Raw genomic sequence first — 19,117 nt, forward strand, 5'->3', positions numbered from 1 at the left:
TAACTGTAGTTAATAATTGCAAAACGATGACATCAATTCCAATTTATCTTGTAGTAGTTACATATATAAACGTATATGTTTATTATTAGTTATGACTATATGTTTATATACACAACTACTACATAAGATTTTTCGAAATTGACGTCACTGTTTTTTAACTCTCACGACTGAGTTGTGAATGTTAGCTATAGAATCTCGTTATAATGATAAATATGTAAAGATAAGAACAACACACCATGTACAAGATGCAGTGAGAAATGCAAGAGTTACGCAAAAGAGGTTAAAAGTTATTATCTAATCTCGGATGATACGCGAGATTTTTTGCTTTGTGCTTCGAAGAAAAAAAAATTGCTTCGCGAAGGAACTTCTCGAAACTAGCTGATTATGTAAGAGCATTAAATCTCTGTTAACGTAAGAATTGCGAGAAAAGCCGAAGAAAAAAAGAAAAACGTTAAATTAATATACGCTAGCTGAAGTCATACATAAAGTCGACTTCCGTATCTAAATTGTTTTGCAGTAGTTTTTTTTACCACTCAATTTGCTTTTTCTTTGACGCAGTCTCTCGTTTTTCTGTGATAAATTCGATCTTCAGTGTTTAATGTAGAACAAGTAATTTTCCACCCCTTGTTATAACACTTGCAAAATTAATATCGACGCAATTCTCGTTTTATTTGCATCGGTATCACCAAGTGAAGCTGCATAATAACGCATTGTATTTCGAATAATGTCACAGAAAAATTTTCCTGTCAGATGTGATTAATTTGAACTCGTTAATCTTCTTTCAGATTTATTTTATGCATTAGAATTGTTAATGTGCGAGAATAACAATAAAACAAATAAACTAAAAAACCATAACAAATAATAGATAGTGAATAAGCGCACAGTAGTAAGTGCGGAACAATTTTACAACTTGAGCGTGTATCGTATGATATTATGTTTGGTTTCCATATAAGAGGAGCGATAAAGACCAGCAGTATAAGCTAACCGATAGCAACGAGTTGAAAGTCTAATCGTATGACGACCGCTGAATAAATATACACGCTAAATAATATTTTGCTGTTGAAATATGTTCGGTAAATACATAAAGTCTTTGTAAATAGCGATGTTCGTACATCTGAATCAGATCAGAATAAAAACTAAATTCTGTTCATCATATCTCATCGCGCAAAAACTTTATACAATTTTGATTATATCTGTTAAAACTTCTTGCGCCACATCGTACTGATAATATTAATCGAGTTATTTTCGAGTATTTTAAAGTTCAAAATCATGACTTTATTAATGGAATTTTAATGTATTGCAATAAGATTAGATTAACATTTATTATTTGCAAAAAAATACTTAAATATTCTTAAGAAAATATTTTTAATCGCTAAATAATATATGTTAAATAAATATAGTAATAAAAAAATTAATTATATTAGTAAATATAAGGTTTATTTTTCTCTGCGTGAAAATAAAATAATTCTGTATTAATGTTTTTTTGTCAATATGAAATAGAAAATAAAACTTTTATAAGTTCAACATTCAATCATTAATGGGTAGGTAGGTTGGAAAAGTACAGTGGATTTTATTATCACAGCCGATTGCGACAAAAAGACTGATCAATTAATATTGATAGATAATTACTAAAGATTAAAACGGAAAAAGAGTTTATTTTTATGACATAACATAAAACCAAGAAAATTCTTCGAAAGTTCATAATTTAAACAATTTAAATGTTATTTTGAGAATTTGTAAGAGTTCGACGCTGACTAATGCAAAATATTGCCGATATATAAATTACATATTTATTTTAATCGAATTAAATGTAACTAACAAACATCCTTAAAAACATGTAATAATTTTTTCTTACACACTTTGCGCTAGATTCTAAATTAATAAGTCTAAAGATTCTTTATTAATTGCTAAATTAATAAGCTGTTATTTTTAATTAAAGTTGTTTCTGTTTATGAATTTTATGTTTTTCTTATATCGATCAAATAAACATCCATTCTTTAATTTCTTCGTAACAATAAGCGGACGTATAAGAAAAATTGTATTTTGAGGCACAATACTTAGTAGAAGTGTGCTTGAGGCGTAAGCGTTCTTCTGCTGTTGATATCAACGAAACAATCTCTCATAACTCGCGCATGTGAATAAAAATAGTATGTATATTTAAGCAGAATAAAGAGGAAATCCTTGAAGTTATACAATTATACATGAAGTTATAGATATGCAGCAATTTTAAAACGGAAGTTTCGCACAGAATGGTTTCTATCTCATAACATCAATGAACAAAATTAAAATTTAACGTATTAGAAAATCTACGTTGAAACTGAATTTTAACAAATTTTAATTTATTTATATATATATTTTATAATTAATTTATATAAAAGTGATTTATAAAAGTAAGTTTTTGACACATAGAAACGTGTTCTGTTTCAATCTGTTGTAAATAAATTAAATTAAAATGTATATTCTATTGATATTTTATCGAACATTGTTGCTGCTTCTGATGAGAATATCTGAAGATAAACTTTGATCAGCTGATCATTGAACGTTTCTGTGAAAAATATATTGATAACGAGCATCAATAACGTCATATTTAAAATTAATCAAAATTTTTGGTTCATCGATTATTGTCTTTGTGATAATTAGATTTTTCTGACTCGTTCATTTTTGCTTATGTTCTGTAATTGTTTGACGCACTTAAATTCGAAAAATATCGTTTATGTTATATTATTATAATACTTTGTGCGTGTACTTAATCTTAAAAATAATAGTAGCTTAATGTTAATTTAACGAGATTAAAATTTGGAAAGTAAAAGTAGAAACTCTATTTTAGTAACTCTATTTTAGTATTCTAGGTTAAGATCGTTGAGTTGCTATTACGGAATCATTTACTCAAGAACTACAAAGTTTTCTTTTCCATTGACAATCAAACATAAAACAAACATGTGGAGCAAATCAATATATCATAGTAGAAAGGGAAGTTTTATTCGCATAAAATTTATTCTAAAATTTATTCGACGACAGTTATATTACACGAATTACAAATGTTACAAACAGCTACGTAAACAGCTTTATTCGCAGTTTTCTGATTGTACTTATTGAATTATTATTTACATATTACATTTACTATGCTTGTCTCCGTATTTATTAATAATTCATTAAAATGTATGCTTACATTAATTTTTCATTATTTAATAATTTGTTAAAATGTATGCTTATATTAATTTTTTATCATAAATAAGAAAAAAATTCTTATCTCTAATATTATATCGTTGTAATGATACCGTCAATCTTTTCGAGTCAAAGAGTACTTCAAAAACGTACTCCATGTTGAATTTATATTTCGAACCATACTGCCTGTTACAACTGTGTTATAATGATTGTCGTACGAAAAATAAGACGCTTCTGACGAACATTGTGAAGGATGATCTGAGAAAAGTTTCTTACCTGCGCGAAAATCGTCTGCCGGCATGTCGGAATGTAAAGTTAATGCGAGTCACAACACCACAAGCACAAACGTCTCGGACTTTTTAATGACGAAGAAGCGACTGGAGGGAGAGAGCGAGAAATTTTGACACACTCCGGCGGCGTCTCTGTGTGAGAATGAGAATGATCGTAACTCGATTCTATCTGCAGAGGATACCGCGATCTGGTCTCTTTCTCAGACGATATAACGTCACTAATACGCGCGCCGTACTCCCTACTTATCACTACTTGCTTGTAAAACCAGGCGGGGATGCTAATTTCAGGCGCTCTCGCGGAGAACACCGATTGTTGACCGTGTCCGCTGTAAATCGATTATTTTATCATTACCGTTGCTCAATTATTTGATCGCAATCTATAACGCACAAATCGTTCGATATTGCAACAACGAGAGTGCAATGAACTTCTTAATCAGACAAATAAAAGAGATAAGTTTTCTGACAATTTATCTTCTACACACAGTTTTGTATATTCTTCTGATATATCGCGCGAGATTTATTCGGGAAGTCGTGATCGACTATACAATTAAAAATATAAATACGATTCTCAGTCAAAAGATATTTTTTTCTCAATTTCTTCAAATTATCAAGATTAATAATTTTTGTATATTCAAAATGCGAATTAATTATTCAAAGCGTAATTTGCACCTATACAACATACTCCCGTGTAGTAATGAGAAGCGATCTGAATTATACGCGTGCGACCTTATTCACCATCGTTCTTGCGCGAACAAAGCTCGGCGCGAATTCCGGGATCAAAATCTACCGGAGCAATTTCGCACTCGGGTCTTTAAAGTTATTGTTATCTATATACGAGAGCGAGGAGAAGCGAATATAAGGGGGAGAGTTCGCGCGCGTGTATCTTATATTTACATATACATTAAACCGAGGAACGTAATTGCAATCGCGCGCGCACACACACACACACGCGCGCGCGTATTCGCACTCACGTTCTCGCGCAAGTGTACCGACGTGTACATATCGTGAGTACAATTAAAACTTTGGCGCGACCGACGGCGATGGAGGTAATTTCCTGAATTCGCTGAGACTAATTCCGTTATTTCGAATTTCGTCGCAGCCAGAGATAAGAGAAGGGACAGATCGTATTATGTTCGATGCTCTCTCTGCGAGGGAGACCTCGATGTCGGCTTTAATGAGCTGCAATCTCGTGGTACATATACGCGATACATAATGACGATCGAATTTAGCGAAATTGCGCGTACGAACAAATCGAGTCCTTTTTCTCTCTCTCTTTCTCTTTCTCTTTCTTTCTAATTCATAAATTCTTGCTAATAATTGACAAAACCGCGCGCGAATTGACGATATAGAGAGATTTCTTTTTCTACACGCTGCGTTCGATGTTTAAAAAATAAAAAACAGAGAAATAAAAATCGAACTCTGTGTGTGAGTAAGTTGACATTTAAAATTACATAACTCCTGAACAAATCTACAACCGCGCGCTGTTCTGAAACTTCATTTTACAACGAGCGTAGACAGACTTCCTGCAAAAGTGTTAGCGGCAAAATTACGTGGAGGACAATTTTAATTTAATTTAGTTATTTAATTATTTTTGCGGTTTTGCGCTTCGCGTAGCTCGAACCGCTGTCAAATGTGTATACTTGACAGTTTAGGATAAATGTACTATAAAACAGAGTGTGATACGTAAAATCAGTACAAACAAAAATTCAAATTGAAATCAATATTTAAACGACGTATTACTCTTTGTTTTAACGTAAAATGTTGAAAAACACTGATACATAAATTTATATATTCATGTATTTATAAACTTACATATATTTACATAGTGTTTTTCGTTCTCACAGTAATATATTACTATTTTCCGTATACTTAAACAATGTAAAATGTTTTTTTTTATATATTTATTTTAAAAAAACATAATTTCTCTTTAATTTACATTTAACATTTGTGCTTCTAAGAATTTGTGCATTTTTCTGCGGTGGTTTTGCCAAGCCGTGAAGTGCGTGAAAAAAACTACTTATACGACAACAAACAGTATATTAAATATGTGACAATTAGAGATCTTATACCTTTTGCATCAAAGCAACCACATAAAATATGTCATGACATCTTAATTAATGTTTTTTATATACGTCGCATATTGTTTGTACAAAAATAATTTGTCAGATCAGTCGAGAAGTTCTCGTCGCGCGCAACACTCGCAATACCCTTTCAGTTCACAAGATCTGCAAATGAGACGTTTCCGAGAACCTCGGAAGTAAAAATTCGTTAAAATGTTCGAAACCTGTGTCCGACCTGCTTCTACTACCCTCTCCGCACGGGGAGTTTCCGCCGGAACTTTTGCAACGTCCTCTTTTTCAGACGAGGAAAATACCAGCGCGATCAGAATTTCTCGTTCAATTTGTGAACCACCGACAACTGGAATGTAATTTCGTTCGCTGAAACATAAAACGTGCGATGTTAGCCCGATTTGTGGATTATTCCTGCGTATTACGAAGTGACGTTACCCGAAAATATCGAGAAAAAAGGAATATTTGAGAGAATAAAATGATGAGAATGGAACGGTCGGGGAAAAAAAATCATAGAAACGGTTTACGGAAAACCGAGTGACAAGTTCGCGACACTTCTACGAGAAAAACAATTAGTGAATTTTTTTAGACAAGGTAAACGTTTATATTTATACGTGTCAATTGACACTCACACTTGCTTTGTATTTTACTACTTGGTATATGTGCGTATTATGTTTGTGACTTTTCGAATGATTTGTGTGTCAGAAAAAAATTTACTCAAGATAATGCAAATTTGATAAAAATTTCTCATTCAAATTACCTCATCTTTTATGAATGTTTGTGTGATTGATAACGCGTTCGCTCGTATAAAAGTAACTTAACATCTAAATTTAAAGAAAAACGTACGTATGATCCTTTCTACGTCTCGATGCCGTTAAAAGTTTCTATGTCTTGCGTAGTATCCTCTTTTTCTTTCGTAACCGGCAAAAATAAACATCGATAAATCAAAGATGCAACTACTGATCCTCCAATCGGTCCCACCCAGTATATCCAATGGTTCTTCCAGGAATTGTTCCAAATCGCCGGTCCGATTGATCTGGCGGGATTCATACTGCAGCCGGTGTAAGGGGCAAAAGCGAGAGAGAGTGCCATAACGCAAAATCCGAATCGCAACGACGTTGAATCGGTATTCTTCGCGTTCCGCGAGTCCCAAATTCCGTAAGTGAAGAAAACGAGTATTCCCGTAGCCAGAGCCTCGACTGCGAATCCACGAGCTTCGGACAGATTACCAATATCTGTCGTGCAAAAACTACTGTTTGTCTGATTATCGTTATATAAATTATTCTCCGGTGTTACCATCTAAAATTAGAATTAATAATTATAACGTCGATCTGACTCGGATCAATTGCTAGAATCAAATAATTATAATCTGATAATAATTTGACATATAATAGTATCTGATAATAACTTGACGTTTCTGTTGAAACTTAAATCAAATGACTTTTGCAATCTGTGAATATAATGAGCGTATGAGCTTTTAATGACCTTTAGCAAACCGTAGCCTGTCACACTGCCTAAACATTGTGCGATAATGTAGAGAAAAGCCATTGGGAGGGATTTGTTGCCGAAAATCACTGAGGCCACTGTAATGGCTGGATTAATGTGAGCGCCGCTGATATGGCCAACACACTGAAAAAAGCAAGCAGCATTCGATCGACGATAAGACCTGATAAGCCTGCTGGCTCTCGGTGCTTGAATCACAGTTTGTTTTAGCAGACTCGTTTTATACATTTATATGTACATACTTACATATATATACATATACACAAATAGTACATATTATTAAAATATAAAATATACATATATATACATATATATATATAAAATGCACGAAATATAATAAAATAGAAGTTTTCCTCAATGTGACATATATATATGTACATTGTAAAAATTATTATCGTAATATTGTTTGCTATTAGCTTAGTTTTATTACATAATTATATAACTTTACAACGTGTGTATGAATTGACGTAATTTTATACATTTTTATTGTTAACAACATTTACTTTTATATTTTTGTGTACAATTACACAAGCTTTTACAGTAAATAATAATTAACTGCAAATAAATCCCATCTACTCCATTAAAGTATTATAGATTAATTGCCAAATGATATGTGTGTGTATATGTGTGATCTATATACCTGTATGGCAATCATGATACCCATTCCACCAGCAACAGCGGTCTGTAAATGCGACGGACTCTTTTCCGTAATACCGCCTACACTCGCTGTACATCCAATAAGTACCAGAATTGCCGTTCCAATCAGTTCTCCCAGAGCGAGCAGGAGCTTATCCGTCATCGTGCCGTTCTCTTCTATGTGGAGAAGTTGTTTCGACCCTAAAAGATGCGAACCAACACTTTTTTACACATAAAAATTTATAAATATATATTATATATATATATTTTAACACATTACAAATTCAAGTGCAATATCAAATTTATCAATATATAACGGCGCTTATCGATGATACCTTGTACGCGAAATAGCGAACAGATGTATCATGTCAATACATCTGTTGTGCATACACATTCTTCGTGACTTTAACTTTGTTTATTGAAAAGTAAACGTAGTACGATCGTTTCGTAGTAATTTTCGATGAAGAACACGCACGTAGACACGTTTATTTGCTACATGTATGTAATATAGATCATATGAGGAAAAAAAAGACCGTACCTATGAGGAAAAAAGTGATATATCTTCATAATTTATAGCGAGTTATAAATTAGAAGATTAAAATTCGAAAGCGACGCGTTTTCGTGTAACATTGCATCGAAGCAAAAAATTGCACAATTGATTCGCAAAATGTTGTGACAAAGAAAAATAAAATGCATCTTTGCGCATTGCAACTTTATAGAGAACGACCCCTTGAGTACATCATCTCTGTGCTTTTGTGAAAAAGTATGAAAACTTGCGAAACTCTCATTACTGACTCGGTCTTATACACGTGGTGAGCCGGCCGGGCGCAGCGGTATTTAATTAAAAGGCAACTACCGCACAAACGAACAGTCCAACGAAGACGTATACTTTTATTTTCACGCATTAAACGAACCGAAGGCAACTACTGAATGTATAATCGAGAGAAGTCAAGAGGCAAAAGTTCACCAGTGCTGAATGTGTAACACGGCGAAGCTTCGTTTTCAAAGATGGATAATGCATATAGTGACAAATACACCAACACATACCCAGAGGCCGCGCGTATTCAAGTCGCCAACCGTGCCTCTGTGTACACACAGAGGCGGTTTCCCTTGGAATCATTGGTGCACGAATGAAAAGAGGCAAGAACATGATTCAACAGAATTCTGTATCTCTCAAGCATATTTTCACTGCATTCCGGAGCACAAGTGCGCCTGAAAGTGCGCGATGAAGTGACAAGATTATATTTTACTTCTTGATAATCCGATATTTATTACGCTGCATTGACATCCTAGTTTGTTAAAAATTGTAAATATTATTTAAAAAGTGTAGAAAATTCGTTAAATTAACGAGAACGCATTTGCAAAAAAGAAACAAAAATTCAAATGCACAAAATAAATATGAAGATAATCTTTTTTCGACTTTTATCAAAAGCGCGCGTACACATACATATGTAGAAACCTTTTTCTTGAAACCTCTGTATTCAACATTTACGCTGTTTTTGTGCCGAGTATTTATTTAATAAAATGTTGAATTGTTCTTTAATGAATTCTGAAAGTACAATAGTAGTTCGCGCGGGGAAGAAGCGTTTTTGAATCGACAGGTAGGATAACTGGGAGTGCCACTTCGCTGTAAACTTTCGAGTAGAAACTTTGTTCGCTCCACGTCGAATGCGATTACTACTGATGTAAACCCAGAGAGAAGGTACGGGTCAATGTTGAATTTGCATGAAAGCATCGCTAAAGTTATATGTACATCGAGGGTCGATGTTCAAGCAGGCGCGTTATTAATTTTCTATAGATTACAGAATATCGACCGTTATCTCTATTTTTTTTTCCTGAGGTGGCAATCATAGTTGTAGTCCTGCTTGTGTCCGTGAAATTTTCTAATGTAATTCTCGCGAGTGCTCGCACGTGAAATTTTCACAGAGGTGTTTTGAAATTTTCGCCGGGGAAGACCGAAAGTTGAACGAAATTACAGTTCACGGCAACTAAATTACAGTACGCCCTTTGAACAAGCTTGCCAGTCGTAGCACCCATTTTCGCATTATTTCGCCATGCAACTTCCATTTATTTCGTTCTCTGCAAATTTTAATCCAACTTTGTAAAATGCAAGGATTAAGTCACATTTTTTATCAGCAAAGAATTTGCGCATTTTTTGTTTATTTTTTTTTTTTTCTTTGAAACGCGCGCACAATATTTTAATATTAATGCGACGCAACGTCATCAATTATTAAGTGTTGGGCAACAATCTCGGATCGACATCTCGGGCGCCAATGAAAAACATATTAGTGATAACTAAGCAATCTCAAAAGTCACAAGAGTCACGGCTTGATGACATTTGCTCTTGTCATGAAATACACGCTGGGAATTTTGCAATTACATTTAAAATTTTACACGATGGTTTTCGAAATTTCAAAGGTTTTTAAATTGTAAAACATAGATAAGAATAGTTTTCGCGATTAATCTGTTTGATGCGCGTAACAGAACAGTAATTCTTTTCAATTACAGCGTTCTATTTTCTTTCTCCTTTTCGCAATTATCAGAGTGTAAAAAGATATCGCTTTATGTAACTGTAAATCTTGGAGCAAAAATAGCACGCGTCAATCAATATAGAACTGTTTGCGCTACATCCGCGTTTGACATTCGCGGTTTGCATTTTCTGAACGAATCATTGAGATCCGACGCGCGATGCACTCGCTTTCTCTCTCTCTCTCTCGTTCTCTCTCTTTCTCCCTCGACTTCCCATTCATACGATATTCATAACTTCATGTACGGATGTCAATATCCTTCGGGTTTAATCGCGCTTATGTATACGTATACGCTTCTAAACTATGCACAGAGATGCCGAAGCACGTTTGCCCTAGAATTACCGAATGGCCGAGTTCTCGTGATTAACCGTGTATCGCGCGGATATAATTAGAGGCGAGCGCACGTGTCACGTACGGTTTCCATTAACACACAGACTTGCTTGTGACACCGAGCGAGACCGATAGCGATCAGTCATCGACGTTCGTGGATTAGCTGGGATTTTGATACGAATGATGGAAACGCAATTCCGGCGTGTGCGCGAAATTCGTTAAAGTCTCTCGTCCCTCTTTAAAAGTGAACAAATTGCGAATTGCATCCGATTGTAACCGACGTTACCACTTTATTACCATATCTATATAAAGTCAGTCAGAGCGGAACAAAATGATTCTTTATCTCGAAAAAAAAGAAATGCGTAAATTTCAACGCACAAAACAATTTTCCATACTTTCTTCCCCTCGTTTATATTCAAGACTTCGAAACGGATGATCCAACAGCCGACCGGCGTAATTATAATCGACACGTAAAAGAAATTAGAACGCTTCGACTTTTTTTTTTTTATCGAGCTCTCATAGCGTTTCGCTAATTTATCGCCAGTTAATGATCCGACAGTCGTAAAAGATGGCAAAGTGCTGGCGGAATAAAGTGTAGAAAGCCATTGCGCGCGTGTTATACAGCAAGAACCTAGAGTAGAAACTAGTGAGAAAAACACATGCGATCACCTCGAAACGCAGTACATACATACACACATATATGTATATGTCTAACGATATTCACGGAAATATATCTTCACCACAGTCAAGACATGCACTTTCCAGGCTCCACGTAACTTGGGGCGCGATGATATCTCTAATCGTTAATTAAAAAACCAAACCGCGGAGAATGGAAGCTGCCGGTAATTAGCAAGAAAGCGTCGAGGAGCGTAATTACAGGTCGGGAAAGTAATCAACAATTATTTTCACCGAGCGAAGCGTATTGTGCTTTTGTTTCTTCGATATTTTTCTGGTTTCATTTTTTAGCGAGTTCAAATGACATTCGAATTAAAACTAAATTAAAGAATTGTGTAAAAGTTTGATGCGGACGACGGGAGAAAGGAAACGTTATTGATGATTTTTTCTTTTAATGTGTAGATATAAATATAAGGGAGCTCTCTCTCTCGCGCTCGCGCAGGATAGTGAAGCGTATAATATACAGCTTCTCATGTCCAACCGTCACTTTCCAGCGATGTTGGCTATTTCTACCAAGGAGATTCTGACGGCTCGGATACGAGAGGCATAATCCTAACAATGTCGGCAGAGAGAAATATCGTCTTTATGTAATAGCCTCGGGGAGTATCGCCGAGGCAGGTTCGGAGATGTTAAAGTTAGCAACATCCTGATATCAGATTCGGATACAGTGTACTAATCATTAGTAATCACCTGTTCGTCTTAAACCTCTGTAATTCCCGAAACTTCCACAAGACGAAAACGATCTGATCCGTGATATATGAGATCATTTCAAGAATTTAATCCATTATTCACTAAATTAAAAACTCACGTTTTTTTTTCAAATTTTACTACAGAGAATGTTCTTTTTTTTCATACGTGAAACATACGCCCACATTTTCATCTATGTTGTTAATATCGATGGATTTTCATCAACGCACCATCTCTCGATCAAAAATTATTCGTCGTTTTCACGTGTTTGAACGTAGAATAAATTTGTATGACTACATACCGACCAGTATGATTTTACCAGCAATCGGTGTTGCTTACAAAACCACAGTAGAATTCTACCGTATCGCGACTCGTTGTGACAAGATAAACGCAATAATGCAAATTTCGCGCGCTTATTAGAGTTATTTATTAGAGTTACCTTTACAGTCGCTTAAGTTATTGGAATATTTTACTGCTTAAAATTTAAACAATATGTGCCACATATATAAAATATATTTTTTGTTTGGAGTGAATTTTTTCGGAAAAACTTCAAAAAGAAAATACTCGCGACTTCATTGATGTTATATTTCCGATAATGTATGTTTCAATGATATGCCACTTAAACGATCGATAAAACAATATTTGATCAACTGATGGCAATCGATAATCGTGTAAATTATAATAAGATAATGCAAGAGCGAATCGAAAGAATGTAACTGTTACTTCTGTGTCGTGCATCTAAAAATATCCCTGAATTTCAACATTATCTGAAACACGCAAGGCATAATGTTGAAATTCAGCGGGATATTTTTAAGCGCACGATAGTTGGTAAACTTTGAGTCAACAAACAGTTTGCTAAGTTACTTTTACACTCGTAGAAAAATGTTGCGGCGATAAACTCTCAATTATATAGAAGTGCGTTGTACAGATTAAATTCTGATTGCCGATTGCATTATTTCCATTAAGTAACTGATAGAAAACCGCGGCATAAAATTTTTATCAAGAAGAATTCATGCGCATATAATTATACTTGTTAGTCAAGTACTGTTTGCAATGTATTGATCATAATTAAAGCACGCGGAATGTTTTATATCGACTCTATGTAATTAGTTTTTTTTTTCAACTTATTTCTCGATTATGTATCTGATGTACCGGATTGACTATTGCTAGGAATAGATCTTTCAAGAGAATTAAATGTAAACCAGGTTGGCGTGAAAATGGCACGTTTATTCGATGTGATATCGCGTTTTCACATACGCTTACGCGTTTTCACGTACGTAAGCGTGCACTTGTTATTATTACGCGTGAAAGTACTGAAAATCTGCCGCAATTGCTTCTGACCAAGTAACATTTGCTTATGGCTGACCGGCAAAGAGCCTGTGTGTGTGTGTGTGTGTGTCCGAACGTTATATAACAATATAATATGTGTTTGTGTAACGCGATTTTACGCGACGTTAAAATTTATACATTATAAATCTGCGATCTCTGCCGTAATGGCTTACACGCACAACGTCGTCGTTCGCGCAGAACGACGCACAATCTCTGGTGCGATACGCCGTGAAATATGATGAGAACGATATCACATCCGCGCGTGAAATACAACCGGTCACGTGATTCGCGACAATCGGATTAATACGGTCTTCCTCGATAATCGTAGAATCTACAGTATAGCAAAAGTTAATTTTCACCTGACATAAATGTCTGCGAAAATGCTTTGACAAACAGCTTATATTTTTGTACATCTTTGAAAATTGAAATCTGATTTGCGTTGATTATTTTTAAGATTCGCGACAAAAAAATATACAATATTTTGTGTGTATTGTTGTAAATTATGAATTTTTAAATTTTAAATTAAAATTTAAATAAATTTTTGAATTTTAAATTTTTAAATTATTGTTTTAAAACAAAAATGTTTAATCAACGTTTTGTTCAGCCACCATTCTTCTTGACGTGTGTAACACACATGAATATCGCTACAACAACGTAACGTTATTGAGCGAAGTTGATGGGAGTTACGAACCGCACGCGCATAAACATCCATTTATTTAAGTAAAGTAGAACAAAGGACGTGTAAGAGTCCCAAATGTCATATATTCAAACGTAGAGTGTCCTAATATAGATGTGCATTTTCGCATACATATTTCCGCGAGGATGTAATAAATTTTCGTGAATGGGAGAAAATAGGTAATCGCGGAGAGATTCTTGATTCACATTGAGAGAGACACGGGGATGAAACATTAGTTCGGTTAACCGTCATAAACATCAAGAATGCACAAGAGTGCAACGGCGTACGAAATATCAGATGTGCTTTTCTCTATCGCGTATTTTTCCTCTCTCGCGGCTTTCGCTTCTTACTCGAACTGCGGAAAATTAAACGGGCGGTATATACGCTCTAGTTATTTGATCTCGCAACTGTTCAGCGTGCAAAAGCATTTTTCCCTTGTAAGGAAAACGATATTTTCCGCTTGCAAAACTCGTTGTAATATCTGCTGGAAGAAACAAAGAAGAAGCATATAATCGGATTCAATTACCGGTTAAACTTTTGTACGTCGTCGATAATTCGTGTGTAATTTGTTTTTGCAAGACCACGGCAATAATCAATTATTATCGCATTATTATATACAAGCTCGGACGTTGCGTTGCGCTACCGATTTTCATAGTCCTTCCACGAATTTATATTTGCGAGGGGTACTAACGTCGAAAGTAATTTCGTTCACTCGATGCGTTGCGTAAAACATTCCAATAAGAGAAAAGCCGGAAAAGAAACACTATCAACACTAATGCGAAATAGATTTCTGGAGTTTATAATTTTTTTTTTTTTCAAGCTAAATATTTTTACTGTATATTTATATGCATCCTCTGCTGATTGCTTATATTCATACGGTTGCCGCTCTTTTTTATTTTTGCATGCATATCTGGATATCTACAATTCAAAGAGACTTTCAATTATTTTCAATAATTTTGATTTTCCAATCTAACGAATCAGGAAAACGTAAACAACACCACAATTGCTGGATATTGCACACAGTTCGTTATTATAATAAAGTATCACAAAACGTGACGCAAGTTACATCATCATGAGAATGTAAGCAAAATGCATTATGTCGACCATATATTACAGCAAGACGCACGAAAGATACGGATCCGGAATGTTGCAATTTTATTACAGAGAAATAAAAGGTTGAACGCAGTATCACTACTATAAATTCATCTTTATCTACATAATTAGATGCAGTATGAGATGCACGCAGTTTATAATAATTAGTGTTACAAGACGAGTCTTCCTGTTGGTATGCAAAATAAGAACAGCAGAAACACCTTGCAACTTCTTTCTTTCGTTTTTTTCTTCTTTCTTTCTTCTTGCGTGAAACTCATCGAGTTTGCATAATAACATAAAGTGCAATTGCACGAATAGTTATTATAAAATTATTGTTAATGTACTTATAAAACGAACATTGAAAGACTCTCGATAAACAGTAGGAAGAATTTTAATATTCACGAATTTTTGGAAATTTCGAACGACACACACACACACACACACAAAAGAAAAATCTTATCCAAATAATAGTTACACCATTGCTATTCAGCAGGTGTCCATATTGTTTCCTTTTGCGATAAAGTATCGCGTCCCCAAGAGGAAGCGGAAAGTATGTGAACATGTGGCGGTCGCGTTAGTACACGTGCAATCATACTAGCGGTGCTGCAAGTATGACAGTGGGTCAAGTTCGCGGTGAACGGCCGGAGTCCGATGACTGTCGTTGCTCGAGCCACAGACTCGATGTTGTATCACGATGTTGCTTCCCGACTGTCTCTCTCTTCGTCTTGTTGTCCTCCTAAATTGTGGCGAGCGCAGCGACTTCAAAGTGAAGATTAACGGCGCTTTTTTTTTCAATTTTGCGCGCCGATCCTCATCCGTGAGATTTTGCGCTGAGAAACAGGACGAACATGCCGCCTTGAGAAATAAAAATACGGTGAAAAAACGGATGAATATTGTTTCTTTGAGATGCTCGAAGTTCAAGAAACGCGAACCAAAAAACCGAGAACAATAGTCTCGCGCGTTGATTGCGTTCTCATCGCTGTTGGCTACCTATGTATATATATATATATATATACATATATAAGTATCTACTTTATTGTATCGCACGATCGAAATGGAAATGGAGCGTCAGCGTGAGAACAAGTCTGACGGAAAAGTATCGGTAAATCGTGGCGCGCGATTGTAACGATAAAAATTGTTGCAAAACGAGGAAGAGCGAAACCTTTTCCAAATCCTAGAATCCGCGATGCGTTTAATTTTCACAGAACGTCTCTTGTTTGTTCCAACATGTTCCTACATATATCTGTCAATAATTACGTCTTGTCGAGCAATCTAGAGCAGCTTCTCCGACGATAAGATCCGCTGTGAATTCCGCGGTTTCCGACGGGCGTAAATTAATAAACGTAGCCGAAACGGGTGAAAGTGCACACAGATAATTCGTCGCGTTTCGCTTTACGGTGTGTATCGTTTTCTTAGATTTTCTCAGACAGATAAACTTCACAAAAAGCCATTCAGAAATAATCAATTCTTCTCATCGACGTCCTTGTTTTTTTTTTTTTTTGTTTTGTTTTTTTGTTTTCGTCGTCCATTAGAAACTTTCGCCGAATCTATTGTGAGGAATGGAAATAATGACTCAGGCTTTAATTAACACTTCACTATGTATATAGATACGTCACGAAGCGCATAACAAGCTCTGGGTAAAGAAAGAATATCGGATTGCTTCTGTGATAATGATCTCGAGGCACCCATATAATGAAAAAAAGGACGAAACAAAAACTGACGCGTTAATAATGTTAACCACAAGTGTCTCGCTCCGTAATAATTATCATCTAATTTTATTAGCGAGAACTCCTCTCTCTGGCGTTTAAACAGTGCGTATATTCCCTTGTAAAAACATACGCGCGCGAACGCCTTTCCTGACGCGATTGCATTATGTACTTTCTTTTTCCTAGAGAAAAGACCGAAATGTTACTTCCGTTAAAAGACACACAATCCGCTTTCTAGATCAAACGCACGAAGCATCACTATCGATCGCAAATCCCCGTCGTGTATATTACATAATGGTTTCAACTTACTGAGAAATTCTTGTACGCGATTTGAATAGAAATAAAACGAAACAAACGAGAGAAAGAAGAAAAGAAAGACTTTATGTTAAAAGATACTTCAAATAAATTTCTTTAAAAATAGATAAAAATTCAGATTCATCAAACTCTGAAGTAGAGTGCTTCAATTACGCGTCGCAAATAAAATATACCCCGATAGCCAGCAAACCAAATGCCAACAGTATGCCAGCAGTATGCACGCAGGTTTAATCAGCACTTTGCAGCAGATTCTACTTAGCTGTGTCATCATAGTGAGTGAATTATGTAGGCACGATATGTAAAGAAAACAATACAGCAAAAATATAGAAATAAGTGAAGAATGAAATGACAATAGCATGTTATGTTTCAAATCTGCTACATTTTTTTGAGCAAGTTCTGTGTGATTGATGCAATAATATTTGCATCATGGCATGACACATGCATATTCTTTTTTTTCTGTTTTTCTGTCGACACTAGTTGAAATAACAGATTATGTTTGAATGCTGCATTGTACTGGTATAATGTGTTATTGCAGACTTTGCAAAATATGCTCATTCTGTCTTGGTTATCTGGGTAAATAATAATTTGTTAAATTTGAAAAAGAAATTCTTTTGCTGCGAAAGAAGAATGTAATGAGAGAGAGATATAATAATACGATACAAGTTTGTTAGCACAAATTTTCGATGGCGTTACTTATTCAACGAAGAACTAATTTTTCCGACGACCAAGGGATATCCGTTTCGCATCGAGAATGCTGCTGATACCGGTGAAATGTACAACGGAAACGAGCTCCGCGCGCGCGCATTTCTCTCGAAAGGAGAGAAATTCCCTCCGTAGTCCGAATCCGATTTCCGACCCAATTTTCAATGGTTCTAGAGCGGTCGCTTAACATACGCTCTCGGTGTATATACATATATACATTAGTGCAACCTGCGCTTTCTTCTTTCTTTCACCGCTAGGAAACCGGCGCGAGCAGGAGAAATATTCTAGGTAATAGGAGGTCGCAGCTATTCGCGAACGCAGGTGATTCGCGAGTTTAAGGTCAATCTCGAAAGCACGGAACGAGCGATCGCTTCGTCAAAACCTTTCCATCTCTTGTTACACGATCGATCGACTTCTTCTGTGCAACGTGGCGCGCGTTAGACTTTTACGCAAAATCACTTTTCTAGTCTTTTCTCTTCCCGACCGACCTAAATTTTTATATTGCGTATATCAAATTTTAAATATGCGTGTGCAATATAAAATAATGAAAAAAAAAAACATACAATTGACTTTATCACAAATTTAAACATCTCTAAATGTGTGCATTAATGGATACACAATGTAAATGAATTCGCATTGTAAACGCGATGTAAATAAACGTTTGCATTTTAAAGATTTTTCTCTGATGCTAGTGAAAAAAACAATTTCTATAAAAACTTGACTGTTTGCATTTCAAAAACAGACCATTCCACTTTCAATTTCTGCCGGTGTCTTACGTATAGTCTTGAAGACATTGAACGGGCTCGGGATTGTCATCGCGTCGTTACTTTGTATACTCACAGGACGTTTTCAATCGCTTCTTCGCCGACTGTATGGTGCTGTTGGATCTGAACGAGATGCCGATGCTCTTCCCGACTGAGTTCTCCGTGATACCTGACGGCGGTATTATCGAGACACCATTTTGCTCCATATCGTTGTATAATTAAATCCCTGTAAAAAAAAAGGTATAGTAATGCCACTATTTGTCAACCTAATGTAAAGTAGCAAGCCCTTGACTTTATCTTATCTAAATTATGGCAATAAATTGTGCAGCGAAATTATCATTTTCGCTTGCTGCTTTCGACAAAATAGTAATGTGAAACCGATAAACGACAACGCATGCATAAAAAATATACATGCATACATACGCGGTGTATATGTATGAATATTTGCTTTTGCGCTTTGCTTTTTATTAGTTTCTATTTTTTTTTTTTTTTTTTTTTTAACAAAAAACGGAAACAAACTGTTATAAATAATGTTAATATCTTTATCTTGCTTGTAGTCTTAGCACAGCTGCGCTACCAGAATTGTATCGTTCAAATCGAAAAATCGAAATATATCATCGTGCAAATAACAAACGTGAGACAGTAAGTAA

The 19,117-nt window shown here is 35.3% G+C and overlaps 1 protein-coding gene across 2 annotated transcripts in view; it reads right to left on the minus strand.

Annotated features, from left to right (window-relative positions):
• Positions 1-19,117, minus strand: part of LOC109851846 (aquaporin AQPcic-like) — a 30,022-nt gene that overhangs the window by 9,660 nt on the left and 1,245 nt on the right. Inside the window, exons 2-6 of one of the 2 annotated variants that reach the window (XR_002249939.1) lie at positions 18,544-18,693; positions 7,668-7,864; positions 7,010-7,153; positions 6,371-6,823; positions 3,442-5,893 (exon numbers count right to left, since the gene is read on the minus strand). Coding sequence is in view for 1 of the 2 variants with exons in the window: in XM_020422338.1 (XP_020277927.1) it covers positions 3,442-3,466 (25 nt within the window). In the remaining variant the exon portion in view is untranslated. Of the gene's footprint in view, positions 1-3,441; positions 5,894-6,370; positions 6,824-7,009; positions 7,154-7,667; positions 7,865-18,543; positions 18,694-19,117 lie in introns of those variants that run through there. The other variant, XM_020422338.1, reaches the window with a different exon arrangement.

The sequence above is a fragment of the Pseudomyrmex gracilis genome, unplaced genomic scaffold (assembly GCF_002006095.1).
Source record: "Pseudomyrmex gracilis isolate BER0280 unplaced genomic scaffold, ASM200609v1 scaffold_21, whole genome shotgun sequence".
NCBI lineage: Eukaryota > Metazoa > Arthropoda > Insecta > Hymenoptera > Formicidae > Pseudomyrmex > Pseudomyrmex gracilis.